The sequence below is a fragment of the Salvia splendens genome, chromosome 21 (genome assembly GCF_004379255.2).
Source record: "Salvia splendens isolate huo1 chromosome 21, SspV2, whole genome shotgun sequence".
NCBI lineage: Eukaryota > Viridiplantae > Streptophyta > Magnoliopsida > Lamiales > Lamiaceae > Salvia > Salvia splendens.
The window spans coordinates 6,453,700-6,475,970 of NC_056052.1; the positions used below are offsets into that span (position 1 = coordinate 6,453,700).

The window sequence follows — 22,271 nt, forward strand, 5'->3', positions numbered from 1 at the left end:
TTTGTTAAGAGAGAATAGTGAACTCTCATCATCGTAACTCTGGTTCATTTTGATGGAATGCTATTGTCATTTAAATCCTTGTATTCGAATGCTTGGATCCTATCTTATGATATTGTTTAACTTTTCAATGTGCAAGTTCAATTCTCACTTCTTCCCTATTTCTTTAAATCCTTTTATTAGTCGCGGTTTATCCGCTTTTGCTATCCTTAGCAAAGTGTGGTCGTGACAACTTATTTGTACAAGAATAAATATCTTAGGAGTATATTGGACCTGTAAAGATTTTAAAAAATTATATGACTTTTCAATATTAGAAAACAATAAATGAGACACATTAATGACGGACGGATGAAAAAAAATATGAAATACATTTAATAATGTATCCATCTCTTACGATACATTTTTCTCTTAGCCTCATTCTTTCCTACTATTATTTTAATTATTACCCTCTCCCTTAAATTTTGCCACAATTTAACCGGACACAGATTTTAAGAAATATAATGGAAGATGGGTTGAAATAGTTAGTAGGTAGTGGGTCCTACTTTTAAAGTATTAGTTTTATAATAAAATGTTAGTGAGAATGAGTTAGTGGAATATATGGTCCATTATCAAAATGGTAAAAAAATAAAATGTGACAAAATTTATGGGACGGACGGAAATGGAAAAATGTGACAAATTTTCAGGGACGGATGAAGTATTATTTTTAAATAAAATTCAACATATTTCTTTTTACTTTATTATCTCTTTATCTTTTTACCATTTTCATTTTTCACTTTATAATTATTTTATTTAACTCATTTAAACACATTTTTTCTTAAATCTTGTATCAAAATGTCTTCACTACTATAGAATGGAGAGTTTATCTTTTATTTTATTAATTATTTATTAAAATATATGTTATTTAAAAGTTGTTATTTTTAAAGGACGAAGGTAGTATAAATAGAAAGAACACTTGGTAAAATATTGTGTTAGAAAAAAAATGTTTTAAAATAAATGTTTCATATTCAGTGGGATGGATTAATATAATGACCATTCAATACGTCAGCAGATACGTAACTATGCGCCAACCGCTTATGTTAGCAGTTTCTCTGCCGGTCAAGCTAAATTACGCCACCCGCTTCCCCCAGGCGCCGTGTATATATAACAAATTCATTCATAATTTTGGCTAAATTCATTTACACTGTCTTGAGAAAGAAGACATCATCAAAAACACCAGAATTCAGGTGAATTATCTCGAATTTCCTTCTTCTTTGATAGCATTTTTTTCTAAAATTATTGTACTTATGGTGTGAAAAAGTGATCTAGAAGTTTCCGTCCTATTTGGTTGTGCTGAATTAAAATTATAGTCGGAGGACTTCTGATCATGTTCCGCTTCAGCTGAAATTCCGCTCAATTTAAAGTTTGGAGAGTCTTACCGCCTCTCGAACAATCAATTGACTGAATTTTTCCGTTTTCATTAAGTTGTAATATGAGATTTTAATGAACTGTGAATTTCGACTGGTTTCTGTAGATTGGATGGAAATAATTAGGTATATTCATGAATTAATAGCGAGTTAAAATTTGTCAGATTGATTTATCCCAATACGTAGCTGTGAATTTAGCATTTGTTGAATCTATTGTGGATATTGAGAGTTTTAGGGTGTTTGGTGGTAGTAACACAAATCCTGAGCATTTTCTTCTTTCAATTCGATTTATATGACCAGAATATGGAGAAGCAGCAGGATTTGCAAAGCTTCTCAGTTGTTTGGAGGGGACAAAAGTTTGTTGTTGAGATGAATCAAGGCGCCACTCTTAAGGAGTTAGGTGATAAGCTGCGAGAAGTCACGCTGCTCGTTCCGGTTGAGAAAAACTCAAAGCTGCTGTATCCTTTTTCTGATGAACATTCTTGGTCTCGGATGAGCTTGGAAACAGCATCAATTCTTAAGGTGCACAGACCACTCTTTAGCTTGTTTTGTTTAACAATGTTCCCTGGGATTGGAATGAAAAGCAATGCTACCTTTCAAAGTGTTGAAGGGATCATAAATGTGAATGCAGTCTCATTAGCTGTTAATACGGTTTTTGTCAATTTTATTGCATCTTTTTTCGTATCCATTAGTATATATAATTGCTCGACTTTTACCTGAACCTGTCTTTGAATTATCGACTACGGCTTCTCTACCTTATGTTTTAGGGAAAAGCTATTAGAATGATGGGAGTGCCCAAAGGTGAGGTTGATGAAGTCCTACAAAAGGCAAAGGTAGACCTGAGGATAGCTGGGTTTGATGAAGAAGAAAGGAGATTGAAGCACAGAATTTCCCGAAGATCATATAACTCACTGAAACTTCCTCAAGGAAATTATATCTTTTGTGATTTTCGAACACTTAGCCTTACTGGAATATTTTGTTATGTTTTTCAGTACTCAATAATCAATATTCGTGTCTGCTAATCAGTTTTGAACTTTTCTAATTTACGTGGAGAGCCGTGTTTTAGGTAATGGTAAATGATGCATTAACTAGGATTTGAAATCCATATTAGCTAACTGATGTTTTCTGGATAATTGCAGTTGAACCCTCCTGCATCGAAGGCACTAGAACTGCTGCATAAGCTTGCTTCAGATCCAGGAATTGTTGCAATTATGAATAAGGTACCTTACATGTAGTTTTACTGTTGGCTTGTAGTAATGCATAGTGATTGTTAAATATAATCTATATGGCCAACCCCATATAGTGGGATAACAGATTTGTGTTTCTTGTTTCATACTCTTTTTCACCCTCTCTTTTTTGTAACTTAGAAATTATCTTAATTGTGATGAAATGTTTTTGAAATTTCCTTCTTAAAGCATCGTTGGCGGGTGGGAATTTTGACTGAGATGGCACCTGAAGGTTATGTTGGAATCAGTCCTGAGTGCATCCTTGGTTTCAACAAGGTAACGTTTGTCATTAGAGGTTGATTTATTCTATTGTGGCTGCTTAAAATTCTGCTCCCCTCAGTTATCCTCGAACTTCATGTATCACGAATCAATTGACAATTGACCATGTCTTTTTGGAACTCTTTGTGTGTGAATTCATAGAATCATGGAGAAGAGATCTCACTCAGACTTCGAACTGATGACCTCAAGGGTTTCAGGAAATATGAAAAAATTAAGAAGACTCTTTTGCATGAGCTAGTACGTTCTCATTTCCTATATACACGTCTTCTTCATTGTGTTCCTCTACGTTCTACAGCTACTACTTACAAAAAGCTAATTATTGGGCATGTGTATTCTTTTAGGCACATATGGTATTTTCCGAGCATGATTCAAATTTCCTTGCTCTGGATTCACAGGTATGGAGAGAATAGATTTTGCTTTTCTTCAATCCCTATTGCATACCGATTCTTGCATATAGTGCTTGAACGGCTCATTTGATGTATATCTGGTGCAACAGCTTAACAAAGAAGCTATTACTCTCGATTGGACTAAATCAAGGGGTCACACTCTTACTGGAGGTACCCCTTCCAAACAGTATGATGAGGAGTTTGACCCCGGCAGTAATGTAGTTTCATCACACAAGCTTGGAGGCCGAGTTTCTGTTCTTCCTACTGCTCGTGCTGCTTCAGCGTATGCAGCTTTTGCTCGTTTGGCTGACACATCCACTCCTCTTTCAGGGTCATCTGTGGTATGTGATGGCACTCTAGATATTGATTTCAAATAAAGAAAGAGATCTCAGCTAACAGATGGTTTTGCAGGCACCTGATCCAAATATCAACGACATTCCAAATGAGTCTAAACCTAATCCAGATGGCTGTGATGGAGAATGATTACATGCAACTTGAGCCTTACACGGGATCAGGGCGAGACCACCTTGAGTCTGCCTGAGATGAACAATCTAATAATCCCAATGATTCCGGGACTAGTCCCATTGAATCCAGCCTTGATGGAGATTTTGACAAAAGGCTCGCTATACTAGAACCTGAACTTGATAGTGCTGAAGCAGACCCAAATCAACCAAGAGATCAAAACGCTGGGCCGATTCAGATGGACTTGACTTCAGAGTTACCAAATCATGCAAGTGGGACTCCTGGTGAAGCACGTCCAAGCAATTCTCATCCAGAAGAGATTAAAACAGAGCCCGATTCCAGTGGGTTGGCAATAAGAAGCCACATCACTGAACCTGATCTTGATGATCCTGAGCTGTGGATGATTCAAGACCCTGTTACCGAGTTTTGTGATCGTCTTCAAAGTGCTGTGCAGTCATTAAAAAATGAAGCTATGCCCTCGGTAACTGAAAGGGTTCTACAAACTTTAATCAAGATAGTCAGGTATGCCTAGTTTGTCTTAACATCAACTTATTTTATGTAATCAGACATTGAAAAAGGAATGAGGGATGTTCTCTTTCATTGCTTGCAGTAACGCAATGGAATACCCGAATGATGTGAAGTTCAGAAAACTCAGAAAGGTATGTTACCTGCAGTTAGTCCACTAGATCCTACACCTATTTCTAAACTAATATTTCCGATTAAATGTTGCAGGCTAATCCATTAATCCAAAGAAATATTGTTACTTACAAAGGTATGATTTTACCCGTAATCCCGGTCGACTTCTATTCTCCATCTTCTTGTAATAAGATAGACAGAGATAATATATATAGGTTAAACTATCAATCACTTTGATGGATTGATTAATTTTGAACTCTTTTGATCATCTTATCACACAAGCTAAACACTCCTTTAGTGGATTAAGTTTGTAAAGGGGAATTCAAGATAATGAAATTACTACAGTATATTCTCCTTTCTATGTCAAATTAAGTGCCCTATTAATAGTAGATTATTTGCCCTGCAGCTGCTATGGAAACACTCAAACTGATCGGCTTCCATGAACAAGCCATCGTCGTCGAATCAGGGAACACTGAACCTTATTTTGTGCTCCAAAGAAACGATCGAGGCTTGTTGTGGCTTGCCAAATCATCCCTCGAGACATGCATTTTGTAGCTGCAGGAACGGGGTTCATCTCGTCCATATACAGACACACTGAGAATGGTTTGGTGTTGCAGGATTTGTTGTTTATAATATTTACATTTTTACTACTGTAATAGCATCACCATTCAAGTGGTTTGCAAGAGCCATTTATGTATAATATGAACTGAATTCGAAATAAAATGTAAACATTCATTTCGTACGCGATAACTGTGCAGGTAAATAAATTCACTTCATTTTCAGATATTACTAATTCATTAGCTGATCAGTCATATCTGTAACAACAGGACCAATATATGAATTTAGAAAGCAACGTATTTTATTAAATAAAACAAAAAACAAATAAAATTCAACACCAAGAAATTCTCATCTATATGGATTTTCACAAGAGAGACAGACGGGTGGCTAGGTTCCAATGAGTTCATCAAAGGCTAGAGTGCTGAAAATCATCACTTCACCATCCCACCTTCGCTATAAAACCCTACTTCTCGTGAGCAACGTGTGATTTGAACCCAACCAGTCAAGAACCATCCATGGAAATGTCGTTGACAGCAGGGATATTGGCGGTGCTGGTTGTGACACCAGAGTTATGTGGTGTGGCTTCTGGAGTTAGGCCTGCTCCGAAGGTGAATTCTTGAGATGGCACGTTGAGTGAGGGACAGGCGAAAACCGACGCACTGCTAGTGTTTGTGAAAACTGGAGCTGCTGCTGGGGCTAATGGTGTATCATTTCCCCTTGAAACGCCAAAGCTTAAAGAAGACATGCCCGCAGCACTATCTTGTATTGAGTCAAACAGTTTCTGCTCGAATTCCTGGAGTTGTTGGTGCACAGCTACATTTAATCGGAGCTTGAACACGTTAGATGAAACGAGGTTGTGTGGGTCAACATAATAGATATATATATATACATGTGAGATCCCAAGCACAAACCATGATCGTATTTCTTGAAGAACCGTAGCTTTTCTTATCCAATTATTTGATATTAATCTTTAATTTTGATAAAAAAAAATATTTATATATTAGAGATGATTGAAGCTAATACAAGCTCATCAAGAAAGGTGTGACCAAAACCTGGATGTAGTTCGACCGAAGGCCGGCGTTCTTTCACCCATTGATAGCTCTGTGAGAGTTTCCAGCCTTTGCTTTTCATCAAGAAAGCCATTACTATGGCAGGAGACCTGTCGAATATATTATGTCACGTTCATAGGAATCTCGACTATAATCTCCACTCAAAATACTATTAAGTGCAAGAGCAATTGATATATGCATGAGGAAATTAAGGCGAAATAACATCGTTATTGCGATGATAAGTTCACCTGCTTTTACCAGTCATGCAGTGCACAAGAACACGAGCCCTCTCTTTTTCGCATTGCTCTGCATAAACATGTTAACTGTGATGACTCAATCAAATTATAGAATGTATACAAATGCTATGGAGCAATGGCAGATGCGAAAAAAAGAATAAGTGAATTGTGCAAAATTTGTAGCTTCAAGAGAGTTAAATCATAGGGATCAAAACAAGAAGTGGATTACGAGGGCAGAATGAAGGATAAGAAACTGAAAAGGCATATTTTGGTTAAGAGACCAACGAGATTGCAGAATATGGAAACTCATAATAGGAATTCACAACTTCGTTTCTGCATAGCAACAAACATCAAAAAACTCGAGATGCCCTATGTTTCTTAATCTTTCAGTGAAAATAAAAAATACACTGACACGCATTGTGAATGGTATCTCACCGGACCATTTAATTTCTAGAGAATTTACATACAGTTGGAACTCCGATTATGCTACATCTTAATTAAGTCATCATTAGTATCCTAAAATTGATATTTCTACTTCTTATGATCCCTTTGAGCAGAATCATTGCTCTTAGTCAGGTAAACTTACCCAGAAACTGAATTGCATCTTCAAATGGCAATTTTTGATCATACTGTAGACAGTGATAGGTAAAAGTGTTCCTGTACAAATTCTGACAAGCAGGGACAGTCTGCACCACAGAAAATAGTATCTTCAAAAAGAATGAAAAGCTAATTTTTACCATATGATCGAATAGCACACAGAAAATGTATGTTAAAGTTCAGCATATTGAAAATACTAACTGAATTGAGACTATCAAATTCAAGCAACTAGAAAGAAACAGACTGTTCTCTTTAATGGTAATAATGAAAACTACTTATAATGTTGAAAATTGTGTATGAAAGAGCCCATGCTTTTAAGGAAAAACTAACTTGCTCATCATGTCATCTCCAATCATAAGAGTGGAAAGTAGTTAATAGAGTAATTACGTTGTTAAGAGTACATACAAAAGAGGCGAGGGAACTGGAAGGAATAGTAAGAACAGAAAATGGATGCAAAACGAAATGCAATGAACTGAAACAATATTGATGAACAATCTTCTTACAAGGCTCTACAGTAATTAGTCCTTAAATTAAACTAAAGATTCAACATATAAAGGGACTTATATTTATAGGATTAGAACTCTCAAAAGGCTAATAAAATAAAGATAAGACTTATAGCTTCTATCATTTGAAGATAAGACTTCCAACAATTGAAGATAGATTTCTACACTTCTAGCTTTCCACCTCTTGATGCGTTCATAGGTGTCCTAAATAGTCTCAGATCGAGATACTTGCAAATCCAACACGTTTTATTGAGTATCCTCCCAATGACAATAGACAATCAATAAAGAGAGAATTTGAACAATTGAGATTCTAATTTAGAAGCTCGTCTGAGTTATATGCTGTGTAAACCATACTAACACCAATCATCCACTTGTCTATCAGTTTCACAAGTATAAAAAGGAATGGATCGGACGAGCCACCACTCAATCTACAAGTTAATTATAGACAAAGACGAGCTTCCACTCCACCCGAGTGAGGTAAAACCCTCACTCCCAGCTTCATTACTATAAGCATTACAAGAAAACAACATATACACCATTACTACTCCACAAACACAGAGTACACAACTAAGTATAACAATACTTTCTCATAGTAATTGTTTCCACAAAATTTTGAAATTCAAGACAGTCGATAAAACTAGGAGATTCAATTATCATGACTCCATAAAATCCTAATTCAACCAAAACAATTGGTTTCATCTGCACATTCAATTACACAACACAAATCGAGTGCAAATACTCAATCCGAATCGGAAACCTAATTAAATCAACCATCAATAACGAGCAAAAAATCAAATTCCAGAATTGAGAATTCGTGATCGATTAAAATCAGCTCACATTGAGAATACAGGAAATGCCCTGGGACTTGAGAAGCTCGCTGCGGGCAGCATTGTCGAAGCTGCCTAAATAGAGGAACTCGGACAGGATCTCGGAGGGGAAGGCGCTGACGTGGGCGGCGGATTTATCGGCGCCGGCGGGCATACGGTGGCCGCAGATGCCGCAGACCTCGCCCTCCTCGAACTTGTGGTAGTGGCCGCAAATCGCGCAGGGATTTTCTCTCTCCCTCTTCCTCATAGTCCCAACTGCTGCTGACCGAATGCACCCGTCACTGGATTGAATAATTGATTTTGAGATTTATTGAATCGTTGATTTTGAGATTTGGATGGCTGAATTGATTGATCTTCTCTACAAATAGCGGTTGATTCAGGAGAACTGAATATTCTCCAACAGTGATATAGTAACGGGGTTTGCTTGAATATTAACTTTCTTATTCACAAAAAATAAACTTAAATACAAAAGAAGTTAGTTTAAATAGCAATATTAATAAAATACTGGTACTAAATGAGAGAGAAAAAATAAACGGTAAATTGTCTATAAAATCATGAAATTTCAAATTTGGTTGGTTTTTTCCGTAAGGTTTAAATGTTGCATGAAAAGCCATGAACTTTATGGGACTATGTAAATTTCTCATCCGACCAGATAGATTTCTGACACAAACTTATTCTACGTGGCGCCAGGGACGGAGCCAGAAAATAATCTCAAGAGGGGCAAAAATATATATGGAGAATATTTTTGAAGAATTTAAGAAGGGGCAATTAGTGAATGAATGGAGTAAATTAGCAAAAAATATAGATATGTATATGTATGTTGAAAAATTTGAGGTGGGGCATATGTCCCACCTGCCAATACATTGGATCCGTCCTTGCGTGGTGCGCCGGAGATGTGACTTGGCAGCTCCACTAATTTTGATTGTTTCTCTTCTATCTTTACAATTTCTGACCCCAAACTTATCTCAAACATACAAGTAGCACAAATGAAAACATACAAATCGAGTTCCATAAATCGAATTCAGCAAAAAAGTAGCATTAATTCCGCAATTCGAATTGAACCCTAAATTTGTCATTTGCCAAGTCACACCTCAGGCGTGCCACGTAGCGTAAGTTTGTGTCGAAAATCTATCGAGTCGGGTCGGATGAGAAATTTACATAGTCCGATAAAGTTCATGACTTTTCATGCAACATTTACAGTTCATCGGAAAAATCAAACTATTTTAAAAGTTCATGACTTTACAGGACAATTTTCCTAAAAATAAATAAATGAAGTATTGTCTATGTAAATGGAACGCGTCTTAGAAAGAAAAAAATTACTATAAATAAATAGAGACTAATTTGATAAAATATCCAAAATATAAAATTGTGATTATTTTTTATAAGTAAATATAAAACTATATATAGAGATATTATTCGTCCATAAAATCACAAATTTTGACATAATTCTAGTATTTATAGGGACTAAATTTTTGTACATATAACAATCAGTTTAATTCAAATCAATAGATAAGGATTATTTATAATTCTAAAATTTTGCTCATTATATTAGGTTATTTTAATTTTACTAATTTTTGGATTTTCATAAAAATGATAATATGGTCAACATGTAATGAATAAGATAACTTTATTGATTAATTATACTCTCGCCGTCTCACTATAAGTGAGGCGTTTCTTTTCAGCCGTTAGTGTTTGCAAAAATGATATACTAAATAGTTAAAGTGGATAGAAAGTAAAGTAAGTAAGAAAGTAATGTAGATACTACTCTCTTCAATATTATTCTTTTTCTTACTTTATTTTCTAGCGTTTAGTATCATCTTCACAAATTAACTGCCGAAAAAAACATCTCACTTATAGTGGGACAGAGGGGGAGTAATAAACTTCAAAATTGTTTAGAGATTTACACTTTTTGGGTTTTTAAATAAAAAAAATTACGTTTGTAAGACCTGAAGGCTGAAGCTGTGAAGTGTGTGTAAGTTATTTTATTCATTTCATTTTTATTTTTATACAATTATCATTGATGAAGTTAATAATGTCAATTTTTTAATCATTACAATGCTTTTTTAACAATTATTTAATGCAAATACTTAGCTCACTAGTGAGTGATAACGTCTTAACTTTTGACAAGATTCATGTGGGAATTAAGAAAACAAGAAAATATAGTATCAAATTTATCCTGTTATATGTCAAATTTATCTTGTTAAAAGTCAAAATGTCATTAGTGGATTAACTACTCCCTCCGTCCCATTTTAGGAGTCCCAGTTGAATTCGACAAGAGTTTTAAGAAATGTAAAAGAAAGTTGGTGAAAAAAAATAGTGGAACATGTGTCCTACATTTTTATAATAAAATGTGAGTGGAAAAATGTTAGTGGAATGTGGAGCCTAATATTATTTATGTAATATTCCAACCGAGACTCATAAAATGGGATACCCAAAAATGGTAAACCGGGACTCCTATAGTGGGACGGAGGGAGTATTACATTAATAACTATTGAAAAAACAATGTAATGATGAAATAGTTATAACTAAAAATAGTTAGTTGGTGTATATCAAACGTGTCAAGGCCATTAAATGTGATTTTTCCTATTTTAGGAACTAAAAAAAGGTGCAAATCTCATTTTTTATGGACTAATTTTGAAGTTCACTCTTAATATTATAACTATGACAATAGATTTATAGTAGTGTCATGATAACTTTACAGTTACTAGTATACTATGTAATTTTATACTACTAGATAGATAGATTTTGCCGGGATGCAAACAAAATTAATTAAATACTATAATGACTAAAATAACTCCCATATTTTAGCTTGATGATAAACTTAAAATAGTAAGTATGATGTTTGTATATGCATCAAATTCAATTTGTTAAATCATAGAAACTGTAATAAGAAATCTATAACAACGATCATATCGATTATATAATTGGTATGGTCTTAGTAGGAATTCCTACTAGTATTCCTCTAATAGAATTCACACTCACAATCATATTTTTCTCAATGATAGTTTGAAATGGACCCCTATATCATATCGATATAGTAATAATTTTGAAATTAATTGTAATAGTAATGGCTATCACATAATTTCAAAATTTAGATACTATGTCCAAAGTAAAGTTAAGATATAATAAATTTCAGAATTTTAGATACTATGCACAAAATAAAGTTTATATCTTCATACTGAAATAGTAAATCTCATAATTTCGGGTTGCGGGTCAATCGGGTGCAGGCTAATCGGGTTGTGATTTTTCCGGGTTATAAAAGTTCAACCCTAAACCTAAAAGCTCGGGTTTCGGGCTAGCTCATCGGGTTAATCGGGTTGCTACCAATAAAATTAACATGCGATCAATCCAATAAATAATGGTGGAAATTAGTTAAAATTTTAAAATGTAAAATATTTAATTATGATAAATTTGAGATATATGCTTAAACTCAAACATAAATATGATCAAATACTAATATTTGAGATTTATGCAAAATAAAACATAAACATCAAGAAATTTTAAAGCATGTTTAAAAATTTAAATATATTTTTTAGTGAATTTGAAGTTTTTAATTCATTTATCTATTATTATATTAATAAAAACTTAATATATAATTTATATATTTAATATATAAAATGGAAAGTTATTTTTTCAGTAATCTATATTATAAAATAATCAATGAAGTGTCGAATTAGAGTCAAATAAATAGAACAATAGAAATTTTATCGGGTTTCCGGCCCAGCCCATCAGGTTTTCGGGTCTGGCCCTAACGGGTTGCGGGCTAATCGGGCTGTAATTTTATCGGGTTGAAAATTTTCAGCCCTCACCCTATAAATTTGGCGGGCTATTCGGGCCAGCCCACGGGTTACGGGCTAAATTGACATTACACCTTATAAATACGGACTAACTCAATATACAGTAAAAGTAATGGTGTCAATTAGAAAATAATTAGTTTTAATATTGGGACTAAATTGATGAAATTGTAGAAATTGCCGTCCACTAAAGAAACAATTAACGAAAATGCCCATCGCCTAAATCAATCCATTTCCTCCCTAAATCAACTCCACCGCGACAACGAACGACGCCGTTCAACCCACTCGGCGCCGCCATCTTCTGCTGGCCATTGAATTGCTTGTTTGCGTAATTGATTGCTTGCCTCACCCTCTGCTTGTCGCGATTGCGTTTTTGCTCGCCGTCATTGATTTTCACTGGGTTAGTTGATTTTTGACAATTTGTTGGATTCATCTGTCAATTGATGTTGTTTTTTATCAAACTTGATGCTCGAATTCGAATTCCCCCACATTTGATTAAGCCCTAGCTGGATGTCGCGTTTAGCTTTGCCGGCTCTATGCGATCTATTTGAGCCTGGGAATTTGATTGGGATGCTTCATTTGACTATTTTTATGATGCTATTAGCTATTGATTTAGTTGTGGCTTGATGCTGGTCAAGCAATTGGTACTAATCTTGTTTAATGTTTATGTTATGCTTAAGATTGTCCCCCGGCATGTATCTATCAGTTGAAGATTGAGTTTTTTTCGTTATTGGACTTAAGGGGCTTCAGACTTTTCACTTGTGCCACCACCAAGATGCATCGCATTTACTGGGATGCTTCCATCATAACTTTTGTTTGAAGTGATAATATCCTAGTTGATGTTCTAAATAGTGTGACCCTTGAAACTATGTGAATTAAATGTTGCATAGAAACTTCAGGACTCAAGATTAAGTTTGTGATTTGCTACACAAGTACACGAATAGCTCCCTGCATGCAATGGGATTGCATCATGTGTGCATGCTGAACTTTGTTACTCCCTCTGTCCCACAATAGGAGTCACATTTGGTGTGGGCACGAGTTTTAAGAAATGTAAAGAATAGTGGGTTGGAAAAGTTAGTGGAATATGAAGTCCACTGTTTTATATTGGTTTTATAATAGAATGTGAGTGAAGTGAGTTAGTGGAATGTGGACCTACTTACCATTTATGGTAAAAGTGAAGTGTGACTCCTATTGTGGGACGGACCAAAATGGCAAAATGTGACTCTAATTGTGGGACGGAGGGAGTATATATTTTTGAAATCTCAGTTGATAGCTTGATACCCTTTCTTTCTGAAGTTCTTAACGGTTTCATTTTACAGGAACTCTGGTCAGATTGGATTCTGTCGATCAGTGGAACTTTGACTATTTATAGCTGCAGGCATCCAACTAGTTATTAATGGTTTCTATATGGAACTCTGACTACATATATGTTGAGCCAAATAAACTGTGAACATGCAAACGCACCATTCTGGGCAGTTCCCAGGGCAGGTACCGAACCAAGCTGGTACCATGTTGCCTGGGCTACCACAGCAAAATGGCAATCCTATGCCCAACCAGATTCAAAATCAGAGTATAATCCGCGGTATTCAGAATACAGATCCTGAATATGTGAAAATACGCAGATATATGCAAGAAAAGATGTAAGAATTTCATTATTTTATCTATTATAGAAATACTTCCATGTTTTATGATTGCTACAGGGAACTAGTTTATGCTTTCTCAATGTCAGGTTACATGATTTTGAATTTTTGGAAATACAAAATATGTAAAGCTACTTCTTGGAAATGTGTTTTTAAGAATGCAGTATTTAATTCCAGGTAGTCGATCACATTCTATTGATTTTTGACAATAGATGAGCTGTCAGATACATGTCTGCCTTAGACTTATCCAAAACAAGGCATTCTAAAAAATATTAGCCTGATAAACTTCTGCACTTGCTAACTTGTAATGGAAGACAAGCTTCTTGGAAAGATTCCATGTTTCGCATGAATTAAGCGCTATATATCACTTTGTATACGTGCTGCTATACTTTCCCCGAGATACTAAGTTAATGCTTTGCTCTTTTGCAGATGGGAATTTCTTATGCAGCGGCGTCAACAGTCTCATGAGGTTTCCCGTAAGAAGATGATCGATTTAGTTAAACGCTTAGAAGAGGCTTTGTTTAAGAGTGCCATGACAACGGTGTGTTGCATGCTATTCTTCTCTAATGACATTATTCTTATACTGCACCATTGTTTCTTGTGAAAAAAATGTGTTAAAGTGTTTTCAGGTGTATCTAAGTAGAACTAAGATTCATTTTCCTGCGGATTGTGTCAGGATGAGTACTTGAACCTAGCAACTTTGGAAAGCCGTCTCCATATTCTGATCAAACGACTGCCTATGAGTAATCACAGCCAGCAGTTCTCTCATACTAGTTCGTCTCCTTCTATTGGTACAATGATTCCAACTCCTGGATTGCAACAAAGTGGAAGTTCTAACATAAAGGGGACTCAGTCTGTAGATAGCTCACCTATGGTTAACAGTAACTCCAATGCGGTTGGACCAAACGGTGTCAATTCTGGGAACTACATGATGCATGGAAATGGGTCTTCTAGCCATGTTCGTGGTGGTACTTTTAGTTCATCTGATGGTACTTTTTGTATTCTGATCTATGGCATTAGTCTTGACTTGACCATCCACTTTTATCTCACACGTTATTTCTTTTAGGAGCTCTTTCTGGTGGATATCAACAGTCATCCTCTGCTTTCTCTGTCAATTCTGGGGGAAATAGCATGGTGACATCCATGGGTTCTCAGAGGATGGCCAGTCAAATGATGCCTACTCCTGGATTCAATAACTCCAACACGAGTGAAGTGAATAGCAATGCTAATAACCAGTCGTTCATGAATATGGAGTCATCCAATAATGTTGGTACATTTCAAGCTGGTGAATCTTCTATGCCATCACAGCCTATGCAGCAAAAGCAGCGCAGTATTGGTCAAAACAGTCGTATCCTACATAATATTGGCGGTCACATGGGTGGTGGAATCAGATCGACACTGCAGCAGAAGTCTTATGGACTATCAAATGGGCCCTTAAATGGAGGGCTGGGCATGATGGGTAACAATATGTCCATGATGAATGGACCTGGAACAACGGAGGGCTACTTATCAGGTACAGTGTATGGAAACTCCAACAAGCCCATGCATCAAAATTTTGATCAACAGCAGCAACCAGCAATGCAGGGTATGGAAACTTTATTTCAATTGAGCTCTTAGGTTTTGTTCTCACTGCAAGGTATTTTGTGTGATAGGTGATGGATATGGAATTAGTGCTTCTGAGGCCTCAGGGTCGGGAGACTTGTATTCATCAGTTGGATCAATGATAAATAATCAGAGCTTGAATGGTGTGTCCATCCAGTCAATGCCAACGACAAACTCTCCTATGATGATTAATAGTCAGTCACATGTACACTCTGTGCAACAACCGACGACAACAGTGTCTCAGCCAATTGATCAATCGGAGAAAATGAATTTTCAGCCACAGTATTCAATTAGAGAAAATCTTGCGCAGCCTCATCAACACCAACAATTACAGCAGCAGTCTCATCAATTTCAGCGCCAGCACCTTGTCCAGAATCAGGTCCAACAAAGGCTAACTCAGAACCAGCTTGCGGTAAAGAATGAACCTTTTACTCAACCTCACCTTTCGACAAATACAGTTTCCGAGGCAAAGCCAGGGCATGGGTCAGAGAATCGTGATGGAAGTATGCAATCACGAGGCTCTGACCCCTTCGGTTTCTCTGATATACACAATCAATTCCAACATAACTCTATGGAAGACCGATCTAGAGGTCAGATGCTGTCCAACCAATCTGGTCCACAGGATATGACTTCGTCACTCAGTCAATCTTCTGATCAGATGCAACAGTTTTTGCTTCCACCACAGATTTCTAATTCAGAAAGTGATTTTGGTGGTCCTCCTGGTGGAGTTCAACCAGATGCAGCCTTGCATGGTCAGTGGTATTCCAATTCTCAAGATGTGTCTCATGTATCTGGAAGACTCTCACAGGACCAAAATGTGCAAGATGAATTCCAGCATAGATTAGTAGGCCAAGATGTAGCTCAATTAAATAATTTATCATCTGAAGGATCAGTAATTGGTCAATCGGATGCTTTTCGATCAGCTGAACCTCCCAGCACGAGCAACGGTACACGCCGATCTAATAACCTTAATCGTGAACGACAGTTCAAGAACCAACAGCGATGGCTCTTGTTTTTGCGGCATGCTCGTCGATGTCCTGCTCCAGAAGGCAAATGCCAAGAGTCTAACTGCTTGACAGTTCAAAAGTTATTAAAACATATGGAATATTGCAATGTATTTCAGTGTCCGTATCCACGTTGTTGTGCTACTAGAGTTTTACTCAATCATCATAGACGCTGTCGTGATGTAAGCTGTCCTGTCTGTGTTCCTGTGAAGAGTTATGTGCAACAGGCACAAATGAAGGCACTTGCTCGTGCTGAGATCAATTCTCGGCAGGCTAACTCTGTCAATGGTTCCAGTAAATCATGCGATGCTGCTGAAATTAGTGGAATGTCAATGCCTAAGATGAGTCCTGTGATGCATGAAACTCCTGAAGACATACATCCTTCCATTAAACGCATGAAAATTGAACAAGTCCCGCAGCCTGTAGTCTCTGAAACTGGAACTCCCGCTGCACTGTCTTTTGCAGTAAATGAATCTCCCATTCAGGACTCACAGCATCCTGAACAGTATCATGATCCTCACATTCCTATGGAGCATGAAAGTACTCAAGTAAAAGTGGAAATTCCTGGAAGTCTTGGACAGTTGAGTTCCAAGAACATCGAAATGAAAGGGGATAACTCAGACGATAAGTATGTCCAAAAGCCCCCAAAACCTGAAGGGGATACTACTGCATTGAAAAATCCTATTGGATATGGTACACTTGAGATTGTTAAGAGTGAAAAGGAGATGGGACTACCTAAGATGGAAAATCCACCGTTACCTTCTGAGAGTACATCCAAGTCCGGGAAGCCAAAAATCAAGGGAGTATCATTGACAGAGTTGTTCACTCCTGAGCAAGTCCGGCAGCATATTGCAGGTCTTAGACGTTGGGTTGGCCAGGTCAGTTTAGTACTCTTCTGTCATGTCTACTTTACGAGGCCTATAATTGCGTTCTTTTTCTTATTGATAAGATTTCTGCAGACATGCTACATGGATGTTTGTGTCCTTTATATGCACCTGATTATCATTTACATGTGGAAGCATATTTTTTGTTAATTTATGTGGTTGTTCGCTACCCTTACTTTCTTCTTTTGTTTCTGTTTGTATTCAACCTTTTAATATGATTTCAATATTTTGGCATTGGAAAAAAGATTTTACAAATATGTGGTGTCTTCAGCTGAACTTGGTACATTTTGCCTTTACATCTTATGAAACTTAACCCTTATTCATCACTGTGCTGAAATACGTTTCACCTTTTGTTCATAGAGCAAAGCAAAAGCAGAAAAGAACCAGGCAATGGAGCATTCAATGAGTGAAAATTCTTGCCAGTTGTGCGCAGTTGAGAAGCTTGCCTTTGAACCACCCCCTATATATTGTACACCCTGTGGTGCCCGGGTCAAAAGGAATAATATGTATTATACCATTGGAGCTGGTGATACTCGTCATTTCTTTTGCATTTTATGCTATAATGAGACCCGTGGGGACACCATAGTGGCTGATGGAACTCCTATTCCAAAAGCAAGGATGGAGAAAAAGAAAAATGACGAGGAAACTGAAGAATGGGTATGTCATATCTTCTCGACCACATGTTCTGTTTTGACCATGACTTAGTAAATTTTCAATGTGTTACTGAAATGTACTATATGCAGTGGGTTCAATGTGACAAATGTGAAGCTTGGCAGCACCAGATCTGTGCATTATTCAATGGTAAAAGAAATGATGGCGGACAAGCTGAATATACTTGTCCAAATTGTTATGTGGAAGAAGTTGAAAGAGGAGAACGGGTGCCATTACCACAGAGTGCTGTTCTAGGAGCAAAAGATTTGCCTAGAACAATTTTGAGTGATCATATGGAGCAGCGATTGTTTGCAAAGCTGAAGCAAGAAAGGCAGGATAGAGCAAGGGCTCAAGGAAAAAGTTATGATGAGGTGATCTGATTTTGCTTATGTTTTTTGCGTTTCTGTTTCCACTCCTATGGACATGATGAGTTGTTTGCTAATAATGTGTTTATCTGAATATTGAGATTTGTTATAAGTTGTCTGAGATATGTGCATGTGATACACCTAGTTTGAAACCTCACATATTCTCCATTAAGCTTACATGGGTTAACAAATATCTCCAATTTCAAATTATGATGCGAGAAGATGTTAAGAGTATGCTGAACTGAATATCAATTTCCTTCAGTGGAAAATAAACTATTTGACTTGAATCTAAATATAAAAAATAATTTTCCAAGTTTTTTGTGATTCCAGTTAATATGTTATTGTTATTACTTTTCCAGGTCCCAGGAGCAGAATCACTTGTTGTTAGAGTGGTGTCATCAGTGGACAAGAAGTTGGAAGTTAAACCAAGATTTCTTGAAATTTTCCAGGAGGAAAATTATCCAATGGAGTACCCGTATAAGTCTAAGGTGGGATATATACATGTATTTATTGGGAATTACCCAATACAAGAGTTTCAGTACCTTGTTTTGTTCATCTAGTACATTAAAAGCAATCAAAAATTGGCAGAGCGTCCAGTTTTAATAATTTATCATTATAAAACGTTCACCCGGGCATACAAGAGATTGTCATTTTTAATTGAAAGACAGCTCTAAAATATGCCCAAACTAAACAGGTTACTATTATTGCTTTGATTTGATGGAATCCTTATATGCTAACTTAGATTAGTGTGCTATTTTGCGTGTAGCAAACGAAGGTAATGTTAACTGGTAGTATTTGATTTATGTGACATCTGTAATTATTAACACTTCCGTTTCTATGCTCCAGGTTATATTATTATTTCAAAAGATAGAAGGTGTTGAAGTATGCCTGTTTGGCATGTATGTTCAAGAATTTGGATCAGAATGTCAACAACCCAATCACCGCAGGGTCTACCTTTCTTACTTGGACTCTGTTAAGTATTTCAGGCCAGATGTCAAGGCATTGAGTGGAGAGGCTCTTCGAACATATGTGTACCATGAAATTCTGGCAAGCTTCTAGATATTCGTTATTTTGCAATACAAAGTTGTTGTTTGCATTCAGTTACCAAGTATATTGTCTTCTTTTTTTCAGATTGGATACTTGGATTATTGTAAGAAGCGTGGTTTTACTAGCTGCTATATTTGGGCTTGCCCCCCTTTGAAGGGAGAAGACTACATTTTGTATTGCCATCCAGAAATTCAGAAGACTCCAAAATCTGATAAACTTCGGGAGTGGTTAGTTCGATACTTTTATGGTTATGAGGAGACTGTAGTCTTGGGTTGTTTGCTCATAGCCTAATACACACCCTTGAATCTTATTTTGGTTTCAGGTATCTAGCCATGTTGAGGAAAGCTGCAAAGGAAAATATTGTTGTCGAACTTACTAATCTGTATGATCATTTCTTTGTCACCACTGCTGAATGTAGAGCAAAGGTAACTGCAGCTAGGTTGCCATACTTCGATGGAGATTATTGGCCTGGTGCTGCAGAGGACATCATATTCCAATTGCAACAAGATGAGGATGGGAGAAAACAGCATAAAAGAGGACCTTTAAAAAAGACCATTACCAAAAGATCTCTCAAAGCATCTGGCCAAACAGATCTATCTGGCAATGCATCGAAGGATTTGATGTTAATGCATAAAGTAATGTCAACTGCTTCTTTTTTATCAACAAATGCTATTATTAAATTTTAGCATATAGTATGTCTTTTATGTTATTGTTATTTTTGTTGTTTATGACGAAACAACCTTTTTTTGGCTAACGCCTATTGAAGTGTAAGTCTTGCTTGTTTCTTCTAGTTCTTCTTACTAACTTTCTTTCCGCAGCTGGGCGAGACAATACTTACAATGAAGGAAGACTTTATCATGGTTCACTTGCAGCCCTCATGCTCACATTGCTGCATTCTGATGTACTCGGGAAAAAGTTGGGCTTGCAGACAGTGCAAGAATTTTCAGCTTTGTGACAGGTGAGGAATTTTTCGCCTCTGTCTCGCTTTGCCAATTGAGAGATTAATTACTGCTTGCTGTGAATAATACTATAATTTTGTTTTGGAATCATCCACGGTGGAAATCATAATTTTTCAATCTATGAGAGCTAATGGATTTAGGGTACACTAATCATGATGTGAATCCAGCCGGTTAATTCATCGAAGTGAACGTATCTTTTTCACTTCAGGTGCTATGATGTGGAAAGAAAGCGTGACGACAGAGAGAGACACCCAATCAATCAGAAGGACAAGCATTCACTATATCCTGTAAGTCCCTTATCGTTACATGGGAGTACGTTTCCTCTTCTGCACTTATCTTACTCTGTTTATTCAGATACTTAACATTTTAACTAAGCAATTCATGGATCGGTAGGTGGAAATCAACGGTGTTCCAGATGATACTAAAGACAAAGATGAGATTCTTGAGAGTGAATTCTTTGACACCAGACAGGCTTTCCTTAGTCTTTGTCAAGGAAACCATTATCAGTATGATACCCTTCGCCGAGCTAAGCATTCGTCGATGATGGTCCTCTATCACCTCCATAATCCGACTGCTCCAGCTTTTGTGACAACATGTAATGTATGTAACCTTGACATTGAAACCGGACAAGGTTGGCGCTGCGAGACATGCCCCGAATATGATGTATGCAATGCGTGTTACTCGAAGGATGGGGGAATCAATCATCCTCACGTATTGACAAATCATCCGTCTAATGACCGTGATGCACAGAACAAAGAGGCCCGCCAGATGAGAGTGACACAGGTACTAATGCTAGTAATCATAACAACGTAAATGAGATGCACTACTAGATTGGAAATGGTATAACTAAGTGTTATCTAAATACTATCAAAATTGCTTAAACAGTTGCAACGAAAATCAAGTGAAGTTGCTTCTCTTTTTATGCTGTGGTTATTTGTTTGGTGCTTTACAGGAAGTAATGTAATCCTTAATGTTTGAACTTGCAGTTGAGAAAAATGCTCGAGCTCTTGGTGCACGCCTCTCAATGCCGTACGCTACACTGCCAATATCCAAACTGTCGCAAGGTGAAGGGACTCTTCCGACACGGTATGAGCTGCAAGATACGTGCTTCAGGAGGTTGTGTTCTATGCAAGAAAATGTGGTATCTCCTTCAGCTTCACTCACGGGCATGCAAAGAATCAAAATGCAGTGTGCCACGTTGCAGGTAAACTCATGCCTCACTATTCTTTCATTTTCACACATCATCATAAAACCCACATTCATACTAACATACTTATGCAGAGACTTGAATGAGCACATGAGAAGGTTGCAGCAGCAGTCCGATTCTCGACGAAGGGCTGCTGTGATGGAAATGATGAGGCAACGGGCCACAGAGGTCGGTGGCAGTTCTTGATGCCCAACAAGGTACATATATTGGCAGCATTTCAAAGGGGAAAAAAGCTCTTGCATAGAGGTAATTTGATGTTGATATAACTGTTTTATTCGACTTTAAAGAAGATGAAATCTGTGTTTCTCACCGCATGACCAACCTGCGTTCTCCGATGACAACGAAGCTCAATATTTTTTGTTCATAACTTGTCCTGGTAAGGTTGCTAGGGAAGTTTGTAAGTTAGGAGAGTTGATAAGTTATTCATTGATTTTGTTGTACTTTCATCTGTTTTGCTATCATCATTTGATGGCCGAGTGTAACATAGCTGTTTTGATATGTATAAGATTCCAACTTGCAAAGAAACAAGAGAAATTCTCAGTTTTTCACCATAGTTTATTATATATATGTATATTGATTTCTTCATCCTCCTCCATTTGTGATTGCAGATATATTTAATTTTCACTTTTAAGAGTGTGTGGTTGAGAGAGAGTTGGATTTGTCTTGGTAATAAGGGGTTAACTATTTAAAAAAATATTGTAATCACAAACACTTTCTTAGGAATTGCAAAGTGCGCATCACTATCTTACATTTTTTTTTCTGTTTTACCATGACATTGTTTAATTTCGGTTTATTTCAATCTATATCTATATTTTGAATGAATGATGCTGCTTTGGCTAAATTTTCATTTCATTGAGAAATTGATTAAATTTCGATTTCCTAAAAAAAAGCCTAGTGTTGGAATTGCTGTAATAACAGCAACCCAAATTATTTTTTTGCATTTCAATGCAAAAAATTAA

The 22,271-nt window shown here is 36.7% G+C and overlaps 5 protein-coding genes across 9 annotated transcripts; 4 read left to right on the forward strand and 1 right to left on the reverse strand.

The window, feature by feature from the left end:
- The first annotated feature begins 1,111 nt into the window (after positions 1-1,111).
- On the forward strand, positions 1,112-2,614 carry LOC121785027. 2 transcript variants are annotated; one of them, XM_042183355.1, is made up of 3 exons: positions 1,112-1,220; positions 1,701-1,922; positions 2,168-2,614. In XM_042183355.1, exons 2-3 carry the CDS (start codon positions 1,704-1,706, stop codon positions 2,420-2,422), a joined length of 474 nt encoding a protein of 157 aa, XP_042039289.1. In that variant the 5' UTR covers positions 1,112-1,220; positions 1,701-1,703; the 3' UTR covers positions 2,423-2,614. The 2 variants fall into 2 exon arrangements, with proteins under 2 accessions (XP_042039289.1, XP_042039290.1); XM_042183356.1 differs by lacking the exon at positions 1,112-1,220 and adding an exon at positions 1,239-1,526.
- Positions 2,470-5,131, forward strand: LOC121784126 (DNA-dependent metalloprotease WSS1 homolog 2-like). The gene is made up of 10 exons (XM_042182310.1): positions 2,470-2,481; positions 2,540-2,620; positions 2,816-2,902; positions 3,047-3,142; positions 3,247-3,300; positions 3,402-3,632; positions 3,703-4,275; positions 4,364-4,412; positions 4,486-4,525; positions 4,796-5,131. Exons 1-7 carry the CDS (start codon positions 2,470-2,472, stop codon positions 3,772-3,774), a joined length of 633 nt encoding a protein of 210 aa, XP_042038244.1. The 3' UTR covers positions 3,775-4,275; positions 4,364-4,412; positions 4,486-4,525; positions 4,796-5,131.
- LOC121784127 lies at positions 3,992-4,944 on the forward strand. Its single transcript, XM_042182311.1, has 4 exons — positions 3,992-4,275; positions 4,364-4,412; positions 4,486-4,525; positions 4,796-4,944. Exons 1-4 carry the CDS (start codon positions 3,992-3,994, stop codon positions 4,942-4,944), a joined length of 522 nt encoding a protein of 173 aa, XP_042038245.1.
- A 99-nt stretch (positions 5,132-5,230) lies between the features above and the next one.
- LOC121785026 (protein-tyrosine-phosphatase IBR5-like) lies at positions 5,231-8,579 on the reverse strand. The gene is made up of 5 exons (XM_042183354.1): positions 8,170-8,579; positions 6,819-6,918; positions 6,245-6,302; positions 6,000-6,106; positions 5,231-5,760 (listed from the first exon to the last, which is right to left on the reverse strand). The coding sequence occupies exons 1-5, from the start codon at positions 8,404-8,406 to the stop codon at positions 5,450-5,452; spliced, it is 813 nt and encodes a 270-aa protein (XP_042039288.1). The 5' UTR covers positions 8,407-8,579; the 3' UTR covers positions 5,231-5,449.
- Positions 8,580-12,128: 3,549 nt separating this feature from the next.
- LOC121783611 (histone acetyltransferase HAC1-like) lies at positions 12,129-21,897 on the forward strand. Of its 4 annotated transcripts, none has more exons than XM_042181735.1 (17): positions 12,129-12,353; positions 13,273-13,593; positions 14,023-14,134; positions 14,270-14,582; positions 14,660-15,178; positions 15,246-17,077; positions 17,444-17,740; positions 17,827-18,105; positions 18,459-18,587; positions 18,946-19,146; positions 19,231-19,373; positions 19,469-19,781; positions 19,965-20,104; positions 20,314-20,392; positions 20,499-20,888; positions 21,092-21,309; positions 21,387-21,897. In XM_042181735.1, exons 2-17 carry the CDS (start codon positions 13,406-13,408, stop codon positions 21,496-21,498), a joined length of 5,265 nt encoding a protein of 1,754 aa, XP_042037669.1. In that variant the 5' UTR covers positions 12,129-12,353; positions 13,273-13,405; the 3' UTR covers positions 21,499-21,897. The 4 variants fall into 4 exon arrangements, with proteins under 4 accessions (XP_042037669.1, XP_042037673.1, XP_042037670.1 ...); XM_042181739.1 differs by having other exon boundaries at positions 14,660-15,106; XM_042181736.1 differs by having other exon boundaries at positions 14,270-14,561.
- The last annotated feature ends 374 nt before the right edge of the window (positions 21,898-22,271 follow it).